The sequence below is a fragment of the Labrus bergylta genome, chromosome 5 (assembly GCF_963930695.1).
Source record: "Labrus bergylta chromosome 5, fLabBer1.1, whole genome shotgun sequence".
Classification (NCBI taxonomy): domain Eukaryota; kingdom Metazoa; phylum Chordata; class Actinopteri; order Labriformes; family Labridae; genus Labrus; species Labrus bergylta.
In genome coordinates, this window is record NC_089199.1 from 22522004 (window position 1) to 22546040 (window position 24037).

At 41.3% G+C, this 24037-nt stretch overlaps 1 protein-coding gene across 1 annotated transcript; it reads right to left on the reverse strand.

The window, feature by feature from the left end:
• Positions 1-6568: 6568 nt before the first annotated feature.
• Positions 6569-20668, reverse strand: ccdc71 (coiled-coil domain containing 71). The gene is made up of 2 exons (XM_020630617.3): positions 20562-20668; positions 6569-9993 (listed from the first exon to the last, which is right to left on the reverse strand). The coding sequence occupies exon 2, from the start codon at positions 9981-9983 to the stop codon at positions 8907-8909; it is 1077 nt and encodes a 358-aa protein (XP_020486273.1). The 5' UTR covers positions 9984-9993; positions 20562-20668; the 3' UTR covers positions 6569-8906.
• Between the last annotated feature and the right edge of the window lie 3369 nt (positions 20669-24037).

Here is a 24037-nt window from a genome sequence, read left to right on the forward strand (position 1 = left end):
AAAATGTGTCCCAAGACAACGTTTCAACTTGATCTAAAACATGTATCCTGAGGCTTAATGGACCAGAATCACAAACTATTTAAAAAAAAAGGAAAATGAAAGAGACTCGAGGGACATAAAAAGTCAGTCAGAGGGCGAGCTGAACGTGATTACACAGACAAACTACCACCACATCTGTTCATGAAAATACTTTTTTATAGGTATAAAAAAATGCAGAAGTAGAGGACGAAGCAACAAAGTCCGCACTACGATGCTATAATAAGAATATTTGCCTTCATATCAATGCTCAGGTAGTTCAAACAAAATCACAATATAAACAAAATAAGCAGCAGTCACCGGATATAAACATCACTCCCCCCTCCCATTGGCTTGAGCTGAATTCTCCTGATTATATCCTGCTGCGTTCTCATATCAGCTCACTCTGACTTTCTGCAGAAAAAACTCTGGCAAGAAAAACTGTGGGTGAAGTCCGAAGGAAAAATTCAGCTGTTTGCGTTCACACATACAATTCCTCCTGGAAATATTAGGAGGTTTTCAGGAGTTTTCTGCAAGGGTGAAAACCCCTATATGATGAGTCACCTGAACGTGTTGCAAAATCTGGAATTCTGGATAAATGCAGAAGAACCAAATCTCTGTTCAAAGTGACCACTGCAACAGTCAATTAGAGTATATTTGTTAATGTAAAGGGGGGAGGGAGGGGGGGGATTACCAGATTCTTTAAGCTTTGACCGATGGAGACCACCAATGTCTGAGCAAATTATAATGGCAATTTAACTTACAGATGTGGAGATATTCAGACCAGTTGAAGCTGATGGACCATCCAAAGAAGTATATCATCAATCATTATTTGTAAAGCGCTAATTCATAACAAGTGTTATGTCGAGACGCTTTGCAAAAGAGCATATGAGATAATATGCAGGAAGGATTTCTCCTTTGTATTCCTTACGTTCCTGTTGTCCACACTTCCTTGCCGCTGAGGTGGAGGTCAGAGCAGGACGTGCATGAAAGAGGACGGCGGTGGTTGTGTTTATCACTAACATACAATGCAGGTAAGCAAACATGACTATACATCGATATTTTCAGTCCTGATGAGCTGGCAGTTTGTAGGCTCATTGTTTTATATTAAAAATCATGTTGAAAAGATCACAGTTGTGTGACTCCTACAGATTCTAAAGCCAAAGACTGTTCATCATCAGATCTGCTGCTGTATCAATAAAAGATTACTTTTCCAAAGTTCTTTCAGTGAACTGATTTTACCCCATTTTGTTGAAAATCAAAACCACAGAAATGAGTCTTGACTTTCACTCTGAGAGTATTTGATGGTTTTGCGTCAGTCCGTCGCCTCAACGTCTGTTCTTCCTCAACGCTGTCTAAACAGATGAAACCTGTTTTGTGTACACACCAAGCAGACAAGTTTTCTTTGACATCAGCCATGTTTTTTTTTTGTTTTTTTTTACAATGGCTGGAGCCTTTTTTCTACACCTTCCTCTTCTCAGCTCTTCGGTTCATTTTCTGCAGAAAAAAAAAAGGTCGATGTTTATCCTGAAGCTCTTCCCCTGTCTCAAACTGAAAAACCTCAAATGCTTCCTCTGTAGACTTCTTTAAATAGCTTTACCTCTCTTCTTCCGACAGTCAAGACACAAAGACAAGCCTGACCTCCTCCCTCTGCTGTCCACATGGCCGTCAGACAGTTTATTTGTTTTAGAGTTCACACAAGGCACACAAAACGGCGTAATCAAACATTTGGCCGTACTGAGATCAGAATATCTGTGACGAGGTAACCTTTCCAAAATGGAGAGCGAGCAGCTGTGGAGCCGTTTCACTGCCTGCTGAGCTCCCTTCCCCCAACACACAAAGGGCTGAGCGGCAGCGCAGGCTTCAGAGCGTAGCAGCTTGGAAATGGCGACGCTGTGAAGGGAGAAGGGGGGGGGGGGGGCAGTCAAGACCAGAGACCAGGACCTGCTCCTCCACTGCTGCAGGCTGGCTGGCTGTTTGCCGCCACTGAAGCCCTCATTTCAAACTGCTGCTGTAGGTTCACTTCCTACTTCCTGTCTGAATTTGAATTTTTCTTTTTGAAGGGGCTGAATGTGAGAGCGGGTTTCTGTGGAGAGGAAACCAAAAGTGTCTTCACTACAAGAGTCTGAAGCTTGAGACTTGTGTGCGTTACGAATGTGATTAACGTACTCCGCTGTGATTGGGTAGTTTTTTTTGCCAATACAGGCACAAACGATGAGGCTTATTTTCTCAGGTGATGTATATTTGTGCACCATTTTCCAGTATAGGGCCCTAGAATCTGTTATGGTACTATTTTAGAGAACTTTAACACCATTAACATTTTTTCTGTTTGAAGATTTTAAACGTAGGTTTGTGACAAAGACACAAATGTGTGCTTCAGTTTTGTGATGGAATCAAAAGAAACTGCTTTATTTTCTAATGTGAACTCAGGAGACTCTAAGGAGAATCAGGTTTGAGAGATTTTCCATTTGACTACCACAGGAGTGTGGCCTGGTAGGAGCATGCAGCTGAAGGAAGTCGACTCTTTCTTTAAGATGAACGAGTACAAAGCTGTTGTTCTGTTTGCTGTACAAAGTTACCAACTCAAATCAAAACAAATCAACAAAACTGGTTATTATTAAAAATGTAATGTTTGGGAAGTTTGTTCACCTGATTTGGACGTTTTAAGTTCCTGTGCTGCTTGTACCTGATCGCACTGGTGAGAAATCTTGGCATGATTGTCAAGGATTGGCTTTAAGGACTATAAAATACCCATCAGATTGTCTATTTGGACCCAAGCGTTGCCTCTAAACAAACATCTGGGTCAGATTTCAGGAGATACATGGAACAAACCACCTCTCTTTGTTGCCTAATGTTGGACAATCCAACATTTCCCTCACCGGTCAAACTTAATCAGGCTGAAATGCAAATTGTATTTTGCAAAAGAAACTTCCCTTTCATGAGTTCAGGTCCTGTGGAGCAGCTTTAAAATGTTTGGTCAACAGTGATGAGAAGCCTTTTGTGCATTAGTATGCAACTTTTTTAGCTCATGAATAACCAGATCAACTTTAGTTAAGAGGATCAAAAAACATTGCTTTCTAATGTCTTTGGTGTCACACCTCAGGTAATTCTGTATAAATAATTTGGTGTTACACCCTGAGGAATTAATTAACTCTAAGCCTCGGGGCTTTACCAGGTACCAACAAGCCACGACATATCAGTAATGAGATCTATCTGCTGCTGAAATCAGAGATAGGTACAATCCTCACCTGAACTCTCCTGAGTGGGCGCACTCACACTTGGCAATCCGTGCCATGCCCAAGCACACTTCACCTGCACGAGTTCACAACGTTGATATGGACCGAGGATTTTAATGTAGACCTCAGTTCTGCCAATTTCCCAGCCAATTACACTTCAGACTTGTGAACTAGTCTGAAGTTAAGAAGACTACCAGAAACAGTCAGAATTGGACAAAATTAATTAAACACGGCTAAACAGCATCTGTGGGTAAACAATGTCAAATTAGATTGCAAAGTGTGGCTAATGTTAGCAGTGCTAGCAAAGCCAGCCTTCGTTCTTCCTTGCAGGTTAACGTCCACATGCCTGAGCAGGTTACGCGTTGCTCTGGTCGTGTTGTTATATGGTTCAACCTGACACAGCCAACATTAAAACTTTATCTACATTTTCTAGATGGCAGAAGTGTCCATCAGTATAACTAATCCCAGTATACACTGCTGCCGAAGCAGCAGGAGAAACTTGGGGTTGAGTGACTTTCCTAAGGACACATCGCTCCAGGTGAGCTGCACTAAGCACACCTTCAGACTGACTGGGAAGATAGCCTCCGACATTTCTCATGTCCTACATGAGGAGTATCAGCTCCTGCCCTCTGGGAGGCGCTTTATGGTGCCAAACTGTAAGAGGAACAAGTACAAACACTCTTTCATTCCTCACTCCATATCACTGCTGAACAAACAATAGAGCGGAGGCAGGCCAAACCCCACCCCACACATTTCCAATCATTAATGTACCTGACCTGGGCGGCACATGGACCGTGAGCACTTTAAACTATGGACAATCTCCTAACATTATTTATCTATGTCACTGCTGAACTGTGATTTTTAATGTAACTTATGCTGTTTTTACATTCTGTATATAGAGTATGCTGTGATCTGATTGGAATGTAAGGATTTCTGAGCTTGTAATGCAAGACAAATGGACAATAAAGTGTTATCTTATCTTATCGACACTTGGCTGCAGCCAGGAGCTGGGGATCGAACCCCCAACCATTGGGTTGAGAGACAACCAACCCACTGAGTCACAGCTGCACCTGTCATGACCTGGATTGATTTCTTGTTGGGCAGAATGTTGTCAAAATGACAGTCAAGCATTTCAAGCGATATATCTTTGCAGGAAATGTTAAAAAGTTGCCTCTGCTTGTGTTAAAATCTTGAGCCTGTATTTTTATACCTGAAACAATTTGAAGCTCAGTGTTTCATTACCAGCACAAAGAACGAGAATTCAGCTGGTCTGTGGAGAGACAAACTTAACTCTTCTGTTTGCTTCATGGAGGCAGAGCAGGTGAGTATTCCAGGACCATAAACTGTCCAGCTGAGACATTAGAAAAAACATGAATCAATCAAGCTAGCAAGCTTTACAGATCCGTAAACAAAAAAAAACATAATTACTTATCATTTCATAAATGTTAAATAAATAAATGTAAATAAATGTCTTTTCGTTTTGATATTTAATTGGAAGCCGCACAAAAATCTGGTGTTGTCCGTTTCCGCACCGCCTCATAATAAAACCGGAAGTGTACACAAACCACAATGTTTAGCTCCAATTTTTGTGACTAAAACATTATTCTATGTAAAGACAGAGTGACTGTGCATTTTAATACATGACTGTGGATTCATTACAGTGACTAATTTTTTTTATAGTTTTGATGCGCTTGTTCTTGGTGTGTTCAGATCCAGATGGAATGTCGCAGCCTACCTCTAGTTGCCATGGCATCAGGAGGGCTAACCATTAACACTTTGAAAACGGGAAGTCTTCACGTGTGTGCTAAACTTATTTAGGCTATAATTTGTTAATTTATGTGTTTGGTTTCTTAAGGAGAGTTATAGCTTGATGTGTAAAAGCACTTACCATTTAGATACATTCGGTTCACTGTAGTCTTAGACATGTAGACAGTGTCTGTGAATATCACAACCCAGACTCAGTGCACTGGAAAAGAGGGAGACCACACCGTTTTGAAGTAAACAAAGTTGGTGATGGCAATAGAGAAAGAGAGCAGGATGAGAAGCCAGCTTAAATACCCAGGCCTAGACTGCCCAGGTGCATGAACTCAAATGAACTGGCTCCGCCCCTCTCTACCTGAAGGCAACTGAATGGGGAGACGGACAATTGGCAGCTAGAGGCAATTCTAGAGTCCCAATTCTAGAGTCCCAATTGTCTTTTGCCCTAGGCAAAAGACAATTGGGGGGAGGCTCCATTTTTTGTCTTGCCTGTTGAAAAGCAGTGCCTCTGCTGATACATTTGGGGTTGTCACAACAGGAAGTGTCTGCATTTTGAGGGCTTGTGTTTGGCTTTAAGTGTTGTTCACACAGACGATCCAAATACAATACCAACAACAACAGCTCCTAATTTAAAAAATAGCATACTTCATAAATGAAAAAAATTAAGCAAACTATCATCACACTCCTCTTTAGACCTCTTCTTTGCAGTTTCATTTTTGCTGTGACTAACATATCAAACTGTCATTCAAAAATGTTTCTGACGTATGAGGATCTCTTGTCCGAGAAAGCTGAATAAATGCACCTGGGCTTCAATGAAAGGTCTGTAAACTGTTTAAAATAGATAAATAAATAAATAGTAAAAAAAATCCCTCAAAGTAAAATTGCCTAACTTTGTCCAAAAAAATCTTTCTGAAACCAAAAAACAACTAGGCCTATCATTAAAAAAGAAAAGCAGTTTCTAAATAAAAGACAACTCAAATCTGAGTATCCCTTTATAAAAAAAGGTGAACAAAATATCAGAATTGTAATAAGCAATCTTAACAGACTGAAAGCTCACTGGAGCTGAAACCTGACATCATATTATAAATGATAATATGAACCAGAGACGATGAAATCCCCATTCTTTGCAGAATATGTTCAAAAAACATTCAAGTGTTGCAATATTCGCGAGCACCATCATTCAAAGAGACGCCCCTGTCCATCTTTTTGTACGACAGGAAGACTTTTTAATCCAAGCACATTGCCAGCTAACCCTAATAACTGGAAGATGTTCCATCATTTTTTTTTTTTTGCCACTGTCCAAACTTTGATTGATTCATGTCGGCATTAAATTCAAATTGGGCAAATCATGTGGGGTTTCAGTGTTTCGCAACTCATCATATTCTGTTTTTATTTACATTTCACTTAACATCCTCACTTTTTCAGAAAACGAGGTTGAGTACATCTGAAAAATAAATCTGATCAGATAGCCATTAAGGTAATATTTCATGAGTTTGTTCTCACTTGTTTTGGTCCACATGATGAACATGCTGCTGAGAGAGAGTAAGAAAAAACCCCAATTATTTTCAGATTTTTTATTGAACAAAAAGGTTTTCAAAGATCATGTAGGAAATACAATTTTATACAAGTGTTGCACAAATAAGACTAACAGAAAGAAGATCTAGAAAAGGGGGAATTGTCAACGGTCATGAACATGACTGCGTACGAGAGATCAGACGAGGGGGGGGGGGCTCTTCAAGAACATGACCTTCATCGAGAATGGCGACGTGGAAACCTGCTAAGCCGACCACTAAACACTGATGTGGTCTCAGTTTAAACGGTAAACAAACAGATGACACTGAACCCGAAAGCACAGATTAACAATTGAAATCTGTTAAATTTGGTCTACATAGTGGCCTGCAACAGAATCCAACACATCCAAACATGGAACAGATGCTTGGAACATATGCTTGGAACATATTTGATATTTTTCAGAGTAATGCAACTTGTTGCCGTAGTGTAAAGGCAAAAGACACAGACCTCTGTAATCTTACTGGCTTTTCCGAGATATTTAAACTGAATTTGATGGTCTTGAGATCAGTAGAATTAAGAAAAGGTTCCTGTTGCTCTGAGTTGATTTTCTAGAGCTGCTTCCAAGGTCAAATACAAACTTCAGCACTTTAAACATTGTCTTTGTTTTGAGGAATTTGGTTTAACCCAACAATCTCATATTTTTAGGGGAATACACAGGAGTTTTTCACAGACTGAAAATGGATTTAGGTGGTTCCTCAGTAAGAAAACAACTCATTGGATAGCACCCAACCTGCAGTGGGAGCAATGTTTTCAATCCCTCAGAAAATGCTCCAATCTGAACCGGAGGAGAGAAACATGACTACATCCCTTTACCAGTCGTTTAATTCAGCATCCATAATGAAATGTTAGCACCTGTAGCAAAATTCAGTGTGGGGTCAAAGAAAGTCAAACCAAATTTAAGAAATCATTTCAAAAGCTTTCTACGTGCTGCAGGAAATAAAACATTTACGACTTTCATGTTCAGGAAGAATCAACAATGCAGCACTGTCCCACTCTAAAAGTACATTTTTTAGTTTTGAAGTTGGCCACAACAGTTGTTTTCACAGCAAAGAGTCCAAAAAAAAAACTATAATTTAATTTTGCCATCAGATCAAAAGAGAGGAGCGCAGAGTGAGTTCTGATGGGAAATGAAACGTTTAAGTGCTGCAGTCTTAAATTTAACTCAACAGTCTTGCAGCTAAAGTATAACACATTTTGACAAACCTTTTCAATCTCTTCAATCTTTTCAATCTGGGGTAAGACTTCTTAAAACACATGTAGACCTGGGTCTCTTACCAGAATTGAAAAACTTGAGGGGAGAAAATAAAACTCAACCAATTTTACAATCTTTTCCCTTAATTTACATTTAGAGATTCATCTCAGAGGTTTAATTTGTTCAAGGTTTGTCATAGTAAGACATGAAAACTTCCCAACAGTCAAAAATACTCAGTTTTTGTCTTTGTGTATGGATTAACCAAACCAAAAGGAACACTTTGTGAAGGACTGTCGTTCAAACAAATCTCACAGATATCGATCGATCTATCTCTAAGTATGCTCGCGCGTCGGATTCCCTGCTGAACTCGCTGCAAGAGCCTCCCGATTTCCAGTGAAAACACAACAAAAAAAATTACAAAAACAGGAAGACAAACTGAACACTTTCTCTCTTCTTGCCTCATTTTGTTAAGTTCATTTGTTTTGTTGGAACCAACCAACCACCATGTCCGCTCACCTGAAGACTGTGGAAACTTAGTCCACCAGTTCATCTGAGTGCCTAACAGGATCCTCAAGGCCCAACTAACTCTTCATTTTCTCTACTTCTTTTCTATAGAAAATAGGATACTGTAGAGTGTCTGCACTGTTTTAGGCAAGACAAGAAAAACTTTAACGAAATGGCTCTATACTTCAAACAAGTTATAAATACTCTTCAAACAGATGTTAGCCACTCTCAGTCCCTTTGGGAAGGGCAGAAAGTTAATCTGATTTAACAGTCACAGTGGATGCTACCTCCCAAAATGAATCTGCAACACTAGCTAGCAGCAAGACAACTCAAAGCAGAATGATGGTTGGTTGAAACTCCCGTTGACAGGATAATGATAATGTACCAACATTTGGCTGAGTGTCATTTCCCAGCCTGCTGGGAAACGCATCACCTAGCTTTAAATGCCTTTTGAACCCAAGTGCCCCTGTAAGAAACCAGAACTTCTACAGACAGATACTAACTTCTTTATCTCCAACTATGAGCAGTGATCACAAACCCATGAAAGATATCTGTCATGTCAGGTAGAGGCTAATGGATGTAAAACACTAACATCTGCTAGAGGAAACAATGGGGGTTTGGGGGAATTGTCACTTATTCTGGTATCTGAAGTCTCTTATCAGATGCTGGAGAGGTTGTATCTGAATCACTGGCGACAGGTTGACCTGTAGAATCTTCTGTGCTTTTCTGCAGGCATCAGCTACAGAGCGAGAGCCATCCACCTTTATCACTCTCCATCTAAAACTTTTCTTGTCTTTCCAGCCATTTCTCTGCCTGGTTGGATGGTTCAGTTCCTTGGGGCTCCGGGCTTCCTTATGGATGCCGTTGCTCCTCCAACCATTACTGGTCAGCTCTGTGTGAGTCTCTGGGAATGCCCTGCCATTAGCGTAAAAGACAGGTGCAGAGTCACCAATAAGTGCCCCATCCAATCGGATGGGACAGGACAGGCTCTTCTGGCTGAACAAGGCCACAGCTTTGGTGGGTGCCCCACCACCGTTCTGAGAAGGCTGCAAAGGTATTCCTGAAAGTGTTGGAGGGTGCTGTTGCTGGGAAAAAGCAACAGAGGGCACCTCAGAGGAGGAGTCCCAGGAAGTGTGGATCTGGAGTCTAGCAGTATGGAAGCCAGACGAGCCTTCAATGTTGGTAAGTCTGAGACATGGCTGAACCTGAAGGGCCTGCAACGTCTCTACTGTCCGACTGGGAGTCCTGCAACAGATAATGCCTCGATTGGCCATCAGCAGCTCTGGAGGGGGGATCCCATGTATTCTGGGGCTGCTCCTTCCAGAGATGTTCCAGGATGGGTGCACGTCCCTCTTCTTATTTAAGGGCCTTTTTGCCCTCCTCTTGGCGGTGGGCCTTACGTTCCTGCTGGGCGGTTTCAGCTTGTCTATAGTAAGGAGTTGGTTGGTGCAGGAGCGGTAGTGGTACACGTCCTTGCTGCGCAGCACCGTAGGCCTGTGGCCCTCTTCTCTCAGCTCCTGCAGGAATGTGACCAGTTCCTCGCTGCTCGAGAGGTCCCGGGACATGGGGCTGAGGATCTTCAGAGCATCCAGGAGGACGTTCTGCCCTGCTGATGAGATCCGGGCCCAGGAGTGAACCGTCCGCCGCTCTTCATTGGCAAAAGCCAATGGACGGCCAACCACGGGACCTCGCACCGCGTCAGCCATGTTGTATATCCTGCAAGGAAAATACAGAATAGATTCGTTCACAAGAGAACTTATCACATAAAATGTACACCAATATAATAGTGAGAATTTTCACCATTTTATCAATCAAATGTTCTTTTTAAGGAACGACAAAAAAAAAAAAAAAGGCCTGACACACTTTTGGTCTTCTATAACATCCCTTATGTTGACTCATCAATTAGGAAGCAATAAAAGAAAACTATTTGTTAATTCTTTATGTTTATTGACTGTATAATAGAGAGTACATCAGTGCAAGGGAATACTGATGTTTTTCCATTTTTTTACAAGTGCATTTTTAGGTTCTACCCAAACGATTCGGTTTCATGCTAACTGGAGAATTTTTGTGTTAACATTGAATTAAAAAATTCAACACTTTTAGGTGTATTCACAATATTTCACACATCGTCTTACGTTACAATATCTATGCTATAATAACGTTTGTTGGCGGTTTTAAATTCTGTGAGGAAAGGCTCACTCCAAGATGTTACTGAAAAGGGTCAAAGGGATATCAAATTTTGACATAAACGTGAACTGCCGCAGCTGTGAGCACACAAGCTGGAGATTTTTAATAGGTACATTAATGCTCGGGGGAGAACCTTGTTAACTGTCAGCAGAAGTGTAATCGAACACCTCACATCACTACATCAACACACAGTAACAGTAACACTGAACATCTGGTGAAAGAAACGACCCCAGCTGGCTCGTTACTCTGAGCCTACAAGCAGAAGCTGTGACGGACTTTTAATTCAGCATTAGTTCTACACCTCTATGCCCTCAACTTAACGAGTTTCATTAGCCACCATGGCAACCAGGAACTTTGGGCAAACACTTCCAGACAACCTTTTCTAACAGGAAAAAAGCTTAATTATCTGACCCGCTAGTTCAAGGTGTCTTAGTGCTTCAATACTGCAAACTTTTCCATTTATTTTTATTTGAAGGACCAAAAACAAAAGGAAAAACAAAGCTGTTGTACAAATATACTCAAACATCTGAGTGCATTGACCCTTACTCCCACAATGAATAAGTAATAATAATGCCAAGTAGGCTTGCATTCAAGAACAGCTTTGGAGAGTTGAACTAAAGTTTTGTAATATTACTTTCTGCAGTTCCATTCTTTCTTAAAAAGTCATGTCCTTGTCATGTGACCTTTTTCTTGCAAGTTGTATCGGTTCAGTGTTTCCTGGAGTGATATTGCTCTTAAGAGACTGAGTGCAACGGACCATACCTCAAAAATCTTGCCAACCACAGGTGGAAAAAAACACAATTGCAACAAAAATTTAATGCTAACACTACACAAAGCTAAAAACACCAGATTTCAGTGTGTCACATGATTGTTTTACTGCCCTAAACTACTGGACTACTGTAGTTGGACTACTGTTGCCTATAAAAAACATGTGCCACAGGTGCCAAGTAGTGAAACATTACTTGATTAATGATGTTGAGTACTTGAGCAAGTGAACACATCAGATGAAGCTCAAGCTAGCTACATGCTGCATTTCAACTCTCTAATTTCTCCCAACCTTGCGTGACTTGCCTAAGACCATGCACCAGTCACAGGATATAAACGTCACCACCCCCTCCCACTTACTTGAGGTGAATTCTCCTGATAATATCCAGCTGCGTTCTCACATTAGCCCAATCAGACTTGCTGCTGAGAAAATACTAAGGGTCTAGCAGGAGAAACACCTAGTGCTGTTCGGAACAGGATTAGGCTCAAACCCACGGCCCGTCTAAACCAAGCATCCTACTTGACAATCCAGTAGATGGATAACAAGATGTATGATTTTGAGATGTATGTTAAGATACCAGCGGGACATGAGGGACTGTTACATCTTCTTCCTGACCGAAATATGGCTCACTACCCTGGTGCAAAATCAAGCCATCCTGCCATCAGACTCGTTGTCTGTGTTCCGCAAGGACTTAAGAATCTGGGAAGTCAAGGAGCAGTTCGTTTTATGAGCTGTGAGTGCAGCGACAAAAAACAGCTGACTCTGATGACGTTATTGTGGTCAGGGTGCTGATTGCTGAAAACTGTTGAAAGATCAACACATATGTTTTTACCATATGTGTTCTTTTCTTTTATTATCATTTAATTCATATGTCATATAGTCATAACTACTTTCTTTGCTTTTACATATTCTGTCAATCATGCACACATCCGCAGAGCCTATGCACCTGTGAGGTCAGGATAAGTGTGCCATACTTTGAGCAAAACCACATACGTCACTCTGACTTTTAAATCCCTGTTTCGGGACTTAGTCTCTGAGACAGATCTTTTAAAACCTCAAGTGTCTACACGCTCGGGTTTAAACTTTGGAATTTGTATTTAACTTTTTACATTTTCCTATTTTTACTTTTACTGATTTGTATTTGAATTTTGAATATCTTTTGAAGTTTTTTCAATAAATTTTCGGAAACCTTTTGAAACCTTTTTCGAACTGAAGTCATTAATACCTCAAAGACCTGAGTCTCACTTAAGGACGCCGTGTGAACCTCGGGAGGTATGAGCAGACACACCACGACACACTTATACTGACTTTTACTTCACACCACACACACCTAGCATCCAAGTGAGGAGGGTTGCAGTTAATCCCTCTCCGGGGGTGCAAGCCTCCGGGGGCTAATTTAGGGTCCTGAATCAACAACCCTTTTCCCACATGGAAATTTCCTGAAAAACTCTGGGGATTTGGTGACCCAAAGGGGATTTAGGCTATGTGTGAACGCAAACAGCTGCATTTTTCATGCAGACTTTACCCGGAGTTTCTCCGGCCAGACCCCTAGTATTTTTTCCGCAGAAAGTCTGAGTGAGCTGTTGTCTGAACATGGCAGTATATACTCCGGAGATTTCAACTTGAACAAATAGAAAGAGAATGACGTTTATATACAGTGACTGGCTTAAGTGTCTGCACGCGATCACTACAATCTCCGTGCACGTAATTAAACGTCTGCATTATGTTCTCTGTTCGGCAGTATGTTGTTCTCCACTCTTTTGTGGATGCTACACATAGCATTGATATAAAGGCAAATATTCTCATTATAACGTTGTGTAGCGGACTCTGTTGCTTCGGCCGCTACTTCCGCATTGTTTATTTACGTCTTACCTCAGGAAATACCCCAATCCCCCTCCCCTCTGACAGGGATAGTCCCCCGCTGTGAGGAGCATATGTGAATGGCTAGTTCGGGATAATCTCCGGAGAGTTCCTCCTGTAATTATCTCAATATTATTCGGAGTGCATATGTGAAAACGGCTAAGGATTATACTTGAATCTAATTATTCTAGGTATATAATCCTAGGGCTAGGCGGATATACAAGTCTTCCCTTCACGACAAGGTGTTAGCGGAGTAATTTTAAATAGCTCCAGTACTAGGAAAGAGTAGACTAGCAGCTGGTAGGGAGCAAACGCTCACATAGTTCTGTGAAAGAGTAGACTAGTTACCTAATGGGTGGTGAGCTTCCGTTGGCTATAGGTAAAGTTATTCACCCCTTTATGCATGTCCAGACATGTAACAAAACGCTGAACTACATTGGTTTTATATTGAAAAAGTGGCATCTGTGGACGGAGGCTTTTGTGTGCAGTTTGAGGCTAGCACAAGCAAAGCTAATGTGAGCATGCTAGCCAAGGCAGACGCAGGAACTCTTCACAGCATGAGAACACTGAAGAGAGTAAACAGAGTACAGTAACAGAGTGTTGAAGTGCTGCCCTGTTAGCGCCAGTGTTTACCAGCATACAACCTCTCCTTGAGTCAGCCCGAGGCCCAACATACCTGAAAAAAGCAATCATTGTCCCTGTATTTTAGAGCGCCACTCCAACTAGCCTTATTGACTAACGCGCAGTAGCACTCACTTCAAAAGGGATGAAGTGCTAGGAGAGACTCATCAAGGTGCACATCTGGTCCTTAGCTACCTGAATCTCTGGATCCACTTCAGTTCTCATACATTCATAACAGATCAACTGATGACACTGTCTCCCAGGTACTGCCCACCAAACTCACCATCTGGACCAACGGGAGGTGGACTATGTGAGACTGCTGTTCATTGATTTTAGTTCTGTTTTCAACACCATAGCCATTGCCAGCCTCCATTCCAAGCTGGTTGACCTAGGCTTCATACTTCTCTGTGCAATTGGATCCTGGACTTTCTCTCAAACAGATCTCAGGTGGTCAGAGTGGGCAGACACACCTCCAGCCCCTGCACCCTCAACACCGGTCCCTGCTCTCTTCACCCTGGACACACACTGTGTGGCTACGAGCAGCTCCAACATCATCATGAAGTTTGCAGATGACACATTTAGTCGCATAGCAACAATGATGAGCAGACATACAGGGGAAGTTGGAAACCTGTCATAGTGGTGCCAGGCCAAAAATATGCTTCTGAACATCAGCAAAACCAAGGAGCTGATCGTGGACTTAGGTAGAGGACAGCTGAGGGATTACAACCCACTGAAGATAGATGGGATGCTGGTAGAGAGGGGGTGCAGTTTCAAGAACCTAAAGATGCACGTCTCTGAACACCTCACACTGACAACCCCAATAGACAATCAAGTGTAGCGGGTGAGGCAGCAACTCTATTACCTCAGACAGCTGAGTACACACTGGGCGCATATTTACAAACAGCTTTTTTTTTTGTTTTAACCAAGTCTTTGGGGGGGGGTTCTGTGAAACATACTACCGTTTTGAAAGGTTTCCCTTGTGACTGTTATCACAACAGGTGAGCCAAGTTAGGGAGGCTTGTTATCAAGATGCAGCAAAAGCAAGAGAGAACAAATCCCATCAGCAGCAAGCAGCTGCACAAAAAGGAAAAAAAAACAGCAACTGTGTTTGAAGTTTTGTATCTTGCATTCAAAGACCTAACCATGGACATCTCTTTATTTTTCTCTCTCTCCGATCACCCGCAGTTTAGTGTACACAGTGAGGGAGATCAATCACTTACTACTTTATTGGTCTTAAATGCCAAACATATGTAGGGAAAATGTACATAGATGGCCCGCCTAGCATAACATGCTAACATGACATAGCTAGATCCCACACTTCCAGTGTTGCCAAAACCTACCCTACTGTTTCTGATTGGCCAGTACCGTTTGTTAGGTTGAGAGAGAGAGCTTTGTTACTTGCATACCATTGGTGGCCAGCTCTCCTAAATCAGTCGACAGATCAAAGAATGACCTCATATATTCATGACCGTTTCCGAACCTCAATGCTGCACATTTTGTGAAAAATACATATTCCTGCAGCAGAATTAGGATGGAAAATGGTAGGGTAACAAGAAAAATGCTTTGAGAATAGAATTCAAAGAGAAGAAAATTTGTGAGCATCAATTCTCCCTAAAGAAATTCATTTTTTTTTTCAGACAGATGAAACCTGATAACCACATTTTGCTTGAAAGGGCCTTATTATTTGTCTCTTTAACTTCAGTTAAAACAAATTCAGAGAACTTCTGAAGCTGTAAAATACATTTTTCATAGTGAGTCAAAGGTCAAAAAGAAGGGTGGGGAGAATATAAGAGGAGAAAAGTGAGTAAAAGGACAATAAGAATGGAGGGGAAAAAATGACAAAATGACAAAAAGAAAGCTAAACGTTGTACAATCCAGACAAAGAGCCATGAAACTACAACCAACTAACTTCCCATAATTCACCAAGACTGCATGCACTTGAGGGAGTTTCCTCCTTTGGCAGGCCGCGATATAAGGATGAACTGGGCGGGGCGGTAAAGGCTGATGCATGTGTGTGTGGGGTGAGTGTGGGAGGTGAGGGGGTTTGATTAACAGCTGCATGATAAACTCTCAGGATAGTTTGTAACCAGTAGTGGGGATAACCATCAAGGATTCACATAATTTACGCCTCTTTTTACTAATGCTCATCTCTCTGGATACATTTTCCAAGCAAATATTTACTTTTTAGGCCCCGTGTCCACCTATCCTTTTTTTCTGAGCTTTTTTCGGCGCACCGCGAGCCGTTTGTTGGTTAGCCTTTGTGCGTTATGATTTGAGTCAACACAAAGTACCACACTTCTGTTTGTCCACCTTCAATATAATGTGAACACTAGCAAGTGTGCGATAATACGCAATGCAACGGGAAATCCAATGCTTGCGTACTGTTAGGACACGGTATTAGGCTGCAGCTGAGTAGTTACAAAACAATTAATAAAGAGCAAAAGGAGACCATGGGTCAACAAACTGAGTAAGCGGATGTATTTCATTTTATGCATCAGAACAAGATCTCTGGATACAAAGAAAAAGATGCTAAAAGCCAGATCTATTTATGTAACTGTTGGAAACAAGACATTTTAATTCTGGCCACAGCATTTATACATTAGATTGGTTTCACGAGCAATACTCTGACGTAAGCTGTTTTCACATATGCTCTCCTGAAAATTCATGGAGAATTTCAGGGTACATTTAATTAATTTCTGCTGACCAGGTTGTTCACAGATACCCTCACAACGACAGACTCCTCCTGGCGGACAGGAGGGTGGGCGAGGGGTCTACTGAGACAAGCTTTGACGTAAAATGAATTAAACAGAGGTGACGGATAAAGCAGCAGAGTTTGCTATACAATGCAAATGAATATTTGACTTTATATCAAAGCTATGTGTAGTTTGTGTCTATCACAGTAAAAAAAAGAAAAAAAGAATGGAGAAGGACATACTGGAGAAAAGAAAACATAATAGCCCCTTTCAGACTGCAATTATGGTACAATGCAGTTACGAAGCACCGACGTCATAACGCCTTTAGACATGAATATCGTGTTATATTGAGGACCCAGTCTGTAAATTCAAATTTCCATACTGCATTGCAGAAGCACGAAAGAGGACGATACAGCAGGAGTCTGAATAGGGCTAATGAAGTGGTTTAATTACATTAATTAATAATAATACCATGCGAAAAATTCATCCTCTCCATCCTCAAATTTATAGCAATGGAAACAGATGATAACAATATACAAAGATGATAAATTGATCTTACAGTTACTCCTGAAAAGTTAAGCATGATTATTGGTCCAAATGGCTAGCAAGAACAACAAAAGATGCAGATTGGGAGCAATCTGACACAACTGTAAAATCTAAACAGTTGACAAACATGGGATGCTAACCTCCTAGCTGGCCCGCAAGTGAGCTCGCTAAATGGTAACTGAGACACCCCTCGCCCTTCCGAAAGGGCAATGTTCACGCTGTGAAGGACTTATGTGAATATTGAACATTGGAGAATTTCCTGGGCTAACCTGCTCTATGCATTTACTAGAACCTTTTCAGCAGTGCATTTGTGAAAACAGCTTAAATGAGTGATGTTGGACACAACAGTTGTTATTGAGACCAATTGTGATTTGAAACCTATGTGTGTTTCTACAAATTGGCCAGCAAAGTTTATTTGATTCAGCATGCCAACGCGCTTCCTTTTAAAATCTGGTGGCTAACATTATGGATATTCCTCTGCAGTAACCAATGACACTTGATACTGAACAAGAGTATTCACAAAATCAGGGAACACCTAGCTATTCCTTAGACCTGTATGGCCTGAAAGATACACATGTCTGAGAGTCTTTTATTATACCCAGAATTAGTAATCCCCAAGTACAGCATCAAGAGTGATCAGCATAATTGTTATGTTTTCCAGGAAATGACAAGCTCAAACATATGAAGAACATCAAAAACAAAGTATATTCCATTGATTGGCAAGACACTGAGTAAATAGGGACTATAAGCTCAAGACACAATTCTTCTTTTTTATTTGACGGGAATTTTTACCTGGGCATTCACTATTTTCTATCTTAAGGCCCTGACACACCAAGCAGACAGCAAAAAACTAGTGGCGATGAAGGATGCCTATGGTGTTGCCTCACAACTTGGCCAAAAAGTTGCACTTGAACACACCGCAAAAACTACAGCCGACGGCCAACCACCACGTACGTTCTGAGCATGCGTGAGGGGCGGCGGTAGCTTGTTGTTATAATACGAGAAGACCATTTTCACACCGCTGTCACGCACCAATCGTATTATAGGTAGCCTACTAATGGAGAATAATGTCTGATAAAAAGTTGAGAATGGCGCTGGCGTTGTCAGCCCTAGGTCTTAGTTAAAAAAGAAAAGAAGAGGTGTAGGCGACAAATAAGGAGAAACCGCACTAATGGGGGAAAGCATGGATACTACAGCGGCATGCTCAAGGGGCTTTCCTGAACCTGTGTTGTGAGCTGGAGATAAATGAAACCTCCGAACAGCCAATCTTAAACAGCTCACGGTGAGCCAAAAAAATGTTGTTCTCTGGTGGTGTTGACACAAGTCAACGCTCAACATTTCAATCACGGCCGTGGATATTACTTAGACATTGTTATCTCAACAACCTAACAAGCTGTGCTGAGTGAGAAAAGTGCTGAGTGTCAGTGCCTTGTTGTTCCCCCTCCTTCCTCGTTCCTTGTCTCTATACGCGAACAACAGAGAGGAAAATAGAAACAGGATGTCGGGGTCAAAACGGCGCTTAGCGCTACGTCACTCGCGGGCAGTTAGGTCAACTGCCAACAATAGAATCAGGCTGATTTTTACGCTGATGCTCACTCGCGACACCTACTGTTAGGTAAGGCTGCTAGTCACAAAGAAGTTGTCACAAAGAAGTTGTGACTAACTAGCTACAAGCTTGCCAGTCACAATCAATCAATTTTCAATGAACCAGTCAATTTCTATTTGTATAGTGTCAACTCATAACAAGTGTTATCTCGAGACACTTTACAAAGACCTTACTCTTTGTCTTTTAACATTACAAAAGAGCAGGTAAAAAGACCATACTCATTGTTTTGTAACAAAAAGCAGGTAAAAGACCTTACTTATTGCTATATTACAAAGACTCGGCCTATCCATCATGAGCACTTTAGCAAAACAGCAAAAGTTACAATGTTAAGAAAAAACTGCCCTATTAAAAGGCAGAAATCTTCGGCCGGATCCCCGGCTCATGATGAAACAGCCTTCGAAGGCCTAGACTGCGCCGGGGTTGGAAAGGGATAGGGGTAGAGATGGGATAAAATGCAGGAAGAGGGATGGGGAGCAAGGGGGTGGGGGGGTGTTGTTCAGGCAAGCCGTCCATCAACGATCCCGTGGGGATCAATCAGTAACTAAAAAGCTGCTAGCTTGACAAAATAAATCTGTAACCAATGGGCTACTACCTAGTCACAATCTTCGGCTGTGTCCAAATCCACATACTTCCATACTATTCACACTCAATGTGATGTAGAATGATCCAAAATCCTAGGATGCAATTTTGTTTATGTGAGAAATATCCGGATGTATACTAGATCAGTCAGAACATTAAGAATTAAACAGGAGCATACTGATCATACTAAACTGTTTCACAATGCACTGCGGCACCCAGACTATCCAATCCCAGAGCTCGCCAGCCAGCCAGCCAGCGACCAAAATTCACTGCTGAAATACATTTTACATGTTGACAAAAAATATTGAAATAACTACGTAGTAATGAACATTTGCATATTGTTGTTGAAATACATTAACGGATCAAAGGTCGTGCTAGCTTGATGCTTGCTCATCGAACGGAGCTCTGACTGGAAATACGTTGCGTGACCTGTATATTAGCATGCTGCTAACGACATACTAACAGTCAGATTAGTATGCAGTATATATATTTTGAGAATTTAGTAAGAAGTTTGTAGTATGTGGTTTCGGAACAAGCCTTTGACTAAAATGTTAAAGTCACCGCTAGCTAGCTAATCACAGATTACCGCTTTGAGGTCAGTCTGACTACGACTAACTAGCTAGCTAGCTAGTTAACAACAAGCTTTCGAACACAGCCTTTAACTAAAGCGTTAAAGTCACAGCTAGCTAGCTAATCACAGATTACCGCTTTGAGGCCAGTCTGACTACGACTAACTAGCTAGCTAGCTAGTTAACAACAAGCTTTCGAACACAGCCTTTAACTAAAACGTTGAAGTCACAGCCAGCTAGCTAATCACAGATTACCGCTTTGAGGCCAGTCTGACTACGACTAACCAGCTAGCTAGTTAACAACAAGCTAACCACACAAAAAAAGACTATTCACCCAACTGAGAAGAACAAAGAAACCAATAATTGTTGTTCCTAAATTCCTAAAAGTCATCGGGGAGGCTACCAAAAGGTCAAGCCAATAAGCCCCATCCCCACCAAAACAAAAAGTGCGCAAACATACGTCGTAACAGCTCTCTAGCGCCCCCTTAACGAACACACCAATAACATTTGTTTTCTGAGAACCCTAAATAATCAGACCACTAAAACTATACTAAAAAATACACTCGTGTGCCAGCAGCATACAAGCTCATTTACAACTTTTAGTGATTTAATGAAAGACATCGTCTTTCTTTTTTTTTTACACAGACTTGTGAAGTGCCAACGACAAGCACTGGTCGTTAAACACTATCCCAGCAATCTTTCCTCTTGTCTGTCTGAGCAGACACTAGTTCACAGGCTTCCTCAGCCCCTCTGGCCCTCCGGCTCGCCGCACATTATCCGACGGATTTTCTGAGTCGGTAGAGTCGGGGTTACACACACTGCGAATGAAAGCGCTCCACAAAAAAAGGCGACATTACCTTTCAACGCTGCTGGTTCGGCATCCTCCGGTCGCCGCTGTTGCCGACGCTCCACAGTAAAATGGCTGCAACAACAGCGGTGTGGATGACAGACCAGGGAGAAGAGGCGGAGGCTGCCGGGGAAAGAGCGGAGGGGGGGGGGGCGGGCTCTGGTAACCCCGCCGAGGGGGTGGGGGAACAAATGACAGAAATACAATCTTATGTTTAACTGATCATCATTTTAAATACAATCATTTGGGGGTGGGGGGGATATAAGAAATCCTAGGCCTAACACGCACTTGTCATAACATAAAGTATTAAGAAAGAAAACAGCTTCCACCACATCACCAAATAACTATGTGACGTCATTTCTGGGCGGGGCTTACGCTATTTTCGTGTCTGTCGGTTTAAACCCAATAACAAACAATAGGTGGTCTTGAGGTCTTGGATTTCACTGTTTTGAACAGTTTTTTGTAAAATTAAATGGATCATGATATTTTTTTGCATATAATGCATTCCCTGCATATCTATTTAATGCTATTGGTGGCATCACCTTTATCGTAAAATTTAATTTTGCCTTTGATAAAATCACAATTAAATTGGCTAGCTTTCACTGCCAAGCCCTTTTGACCTTTACATCAGTCAATCAATCAATCAATCAATTATTATTTGTAAAGTGCCAATTCATAACAAATGTTATCGCGAGACGCTTCACAAAAGAGCTGGGGCCCGTTTCTGAAAGAAGGTTCAACAAACCCTCAGTCTAACCCTGATCTCTGAGTTGATTTATTCTCAGATGGGAAACTCTGAGTTTTCGGGTTCCAGATCAGCAGATTTGAATTAGTTAAATCAACTCTGAGTAGGTCCACTCGGTGTTCAGCGCGTGGACCACGACGATAAAAAGCCAACATGAATAGAGCCTCGATTCTACGATTCACCATGGCAACAGGTGACAAAAAAGAGAGCCTCCTAATTTAACCATCTCGAAATACATCAATATCTTCATGTGGCCATAAGCTACGGCGAATTTGAATAGGTTTTAAGAAGGAAAAAAAAGTAAAACTGCTGCAGCGCAGCGGCAAAGGAGAGAGAAGTGGTGTAAGAGAAAACAGCTGCTCGCGTCAGCAGGTAAAGTCTTTTAATTCAATATTTAATCAGAATTAAAATATTGCAGGTCAAAAGTGATGGAATGGTAGGCTATTAAACCTATACAATTTATTTTCATTAAGATGCAATCCAGCAGAAGAAAATCGACTTTTAAACAGCTCAAAATGAGTATGTACTGTTGATCTCTGTATGCGGAGCAGAGTGAGGAGGACGTTGAGAACGTGCATAAAATGTCACTTCCTGGAGCTTTCGCGGAAAATACGACCCGGGGAAACTTTTTATACAGACAACACAGATAGACAGTGAACATCTACTTTTTCACATCAGTTAACCGTTCGCTTATTAATGGGCGATAAAAAATGATTTATACATGTAAAAAGTTACATATAGCCCCTTTAAGGCATTAGTTGGCATAAATTAAAAATACTGTGTTTGGAGAAATGTGCTCTGGATTGATATTTCTACCCAGTCTGATGTAAAAAACAGATCTGATGTATCAAAGATGAGTATCGTACAGGGTCACCTGAGTGATACATCTATTGTCATTAGGTATACAAAGATATTTGGAAACAATAGCCATACTTTTATGAAATATATTTTTCTGCCCCAACTCTGTCCAATGGCCAGCAGGGGCCATTTGATGAGTGAGTTTATGATAAAAATTCTAATTTTCAAGTCGTCTACAACCTGTAGGTATATTGACCTGACAGCTAGGATAATGGCATTACAGTGCTTATCAGCCGTCTCCTTAAAACAAAGTCACTTCTAACTTGAAAAACAAACAAACCAATGATTGCATCATTTCAGATTGACGCTTTGAAATGATAATCCACAAAACAAGTGGAGTGACATTACAAAGGTTACGGCAACTTTCTGTAAACAGCCTACGTTTTATAATCATCAATTAGTCGATTAAAAGAAGGCTGCTTACAATCATACATTTATATGAACATTTGACAGAATTAAAACACTGTAAAGATGAATGTGCCACTTTTTGATGTCGCCTTTGAGCACCAGCATGAAACCAAAACAAACTGCTGTTTGGCGACATACGCTCTCCTCCAGCAACACTCCTCCAACCCCTCTCCATTCGCATACGCACAAAGGAGTTATGAATTAGAACGCACCATAATGAAGCGTCATTAAACACAAGCGGTGGACAAAATTGTCCTTTGCCCGAGATGCAATTGCCTGTGGCCTGCATTGTTGTGTTAGTAAGCTAATGTTAGTGCACTTTAGTTAGCTTGTAGCTTAATTTTGCACATAAATTGACATTCACTACCATTAGACAACAGCTAACGTTTGTATTAAACCACATCTAAGTTAGCGTTGCTGTTTGGTAAAGGATTCAGCTAGATACATTTAATTTATCCTTAAATAACAGCACAAATATTGGAAACATTCGTTTGTAAAACACACTGGAACTCGTCTAATGGGTTATTGATTATGTTGCTTAACTTGAAATGTGGACAGATGTCCCTCCAGATGTTCACTCTTCATTGTCTTTTCATGAGTGGATCAAACTGGAAGCAATGGAATTAAACAATGTTTTAGATTCATAGATGATGCTCCTGGATGAAGTTGTACTATTACTGCAAAAGCATATTTCATTTGTTTAGCTACGATTTCTCCGTCCATGATGTGACACATAAATGAATGAGGGGGCTGTTTTTCTTCACGTTGTGCTGTTATCAGTGCTCTGTAAATGAGGGGGTGTAACTGTGGCACCCACATGATGCAGCCATTTTGCTAACTTTGAGTTTGTAAGTACAACCACCCACTGATGTCTTTATACTTCTCCAGATCTTGATCAGTCCTGAACTGCACTTAAAAGGGTGTATTCATATCGTAGACTGTAAAAAAAAAGGAACATAGTCCCAGTGATGTCACCCACTGGTTTTTGAAGAGGCGTTATGAAGCTCAGTGATGGCGGTCGCCATATTGGAAATTCTATCTTAACCTACATTCCAACAATTCTGGCTGTCCCTCGCTCAAGGCTCAAGCTCAAACGTGACTGTGCCTTTGAAGTCAAAGCCCCTAAACTGGTGAACATCCTCCCCCCGTCCATCATTATGTGACTTGACTTGACTACAGTTAATTAATCTAGAAACAGTCTAAGAAGTTGAGCTAAGGTGGACCTAAAGCCTCCTGTGAAACAGCTAGCCTACATGTCCAATTGTGGGTCATCTTAGCCACACCTCTAATTATGCAAATATATGAATACCTCTTAGGCTTAATAAGAGCAGAATGGATAAAAAATTCGACCCCTTTACAGTGTGTAAATAATTGATACCAAATTCTCTCTTTGAACCAGTCTGTAAACATATTTATTTCTACTCTAAAAATGTGACAAGAAGTATACACAAAAGCAAGACTCCACAGGGGCAGAG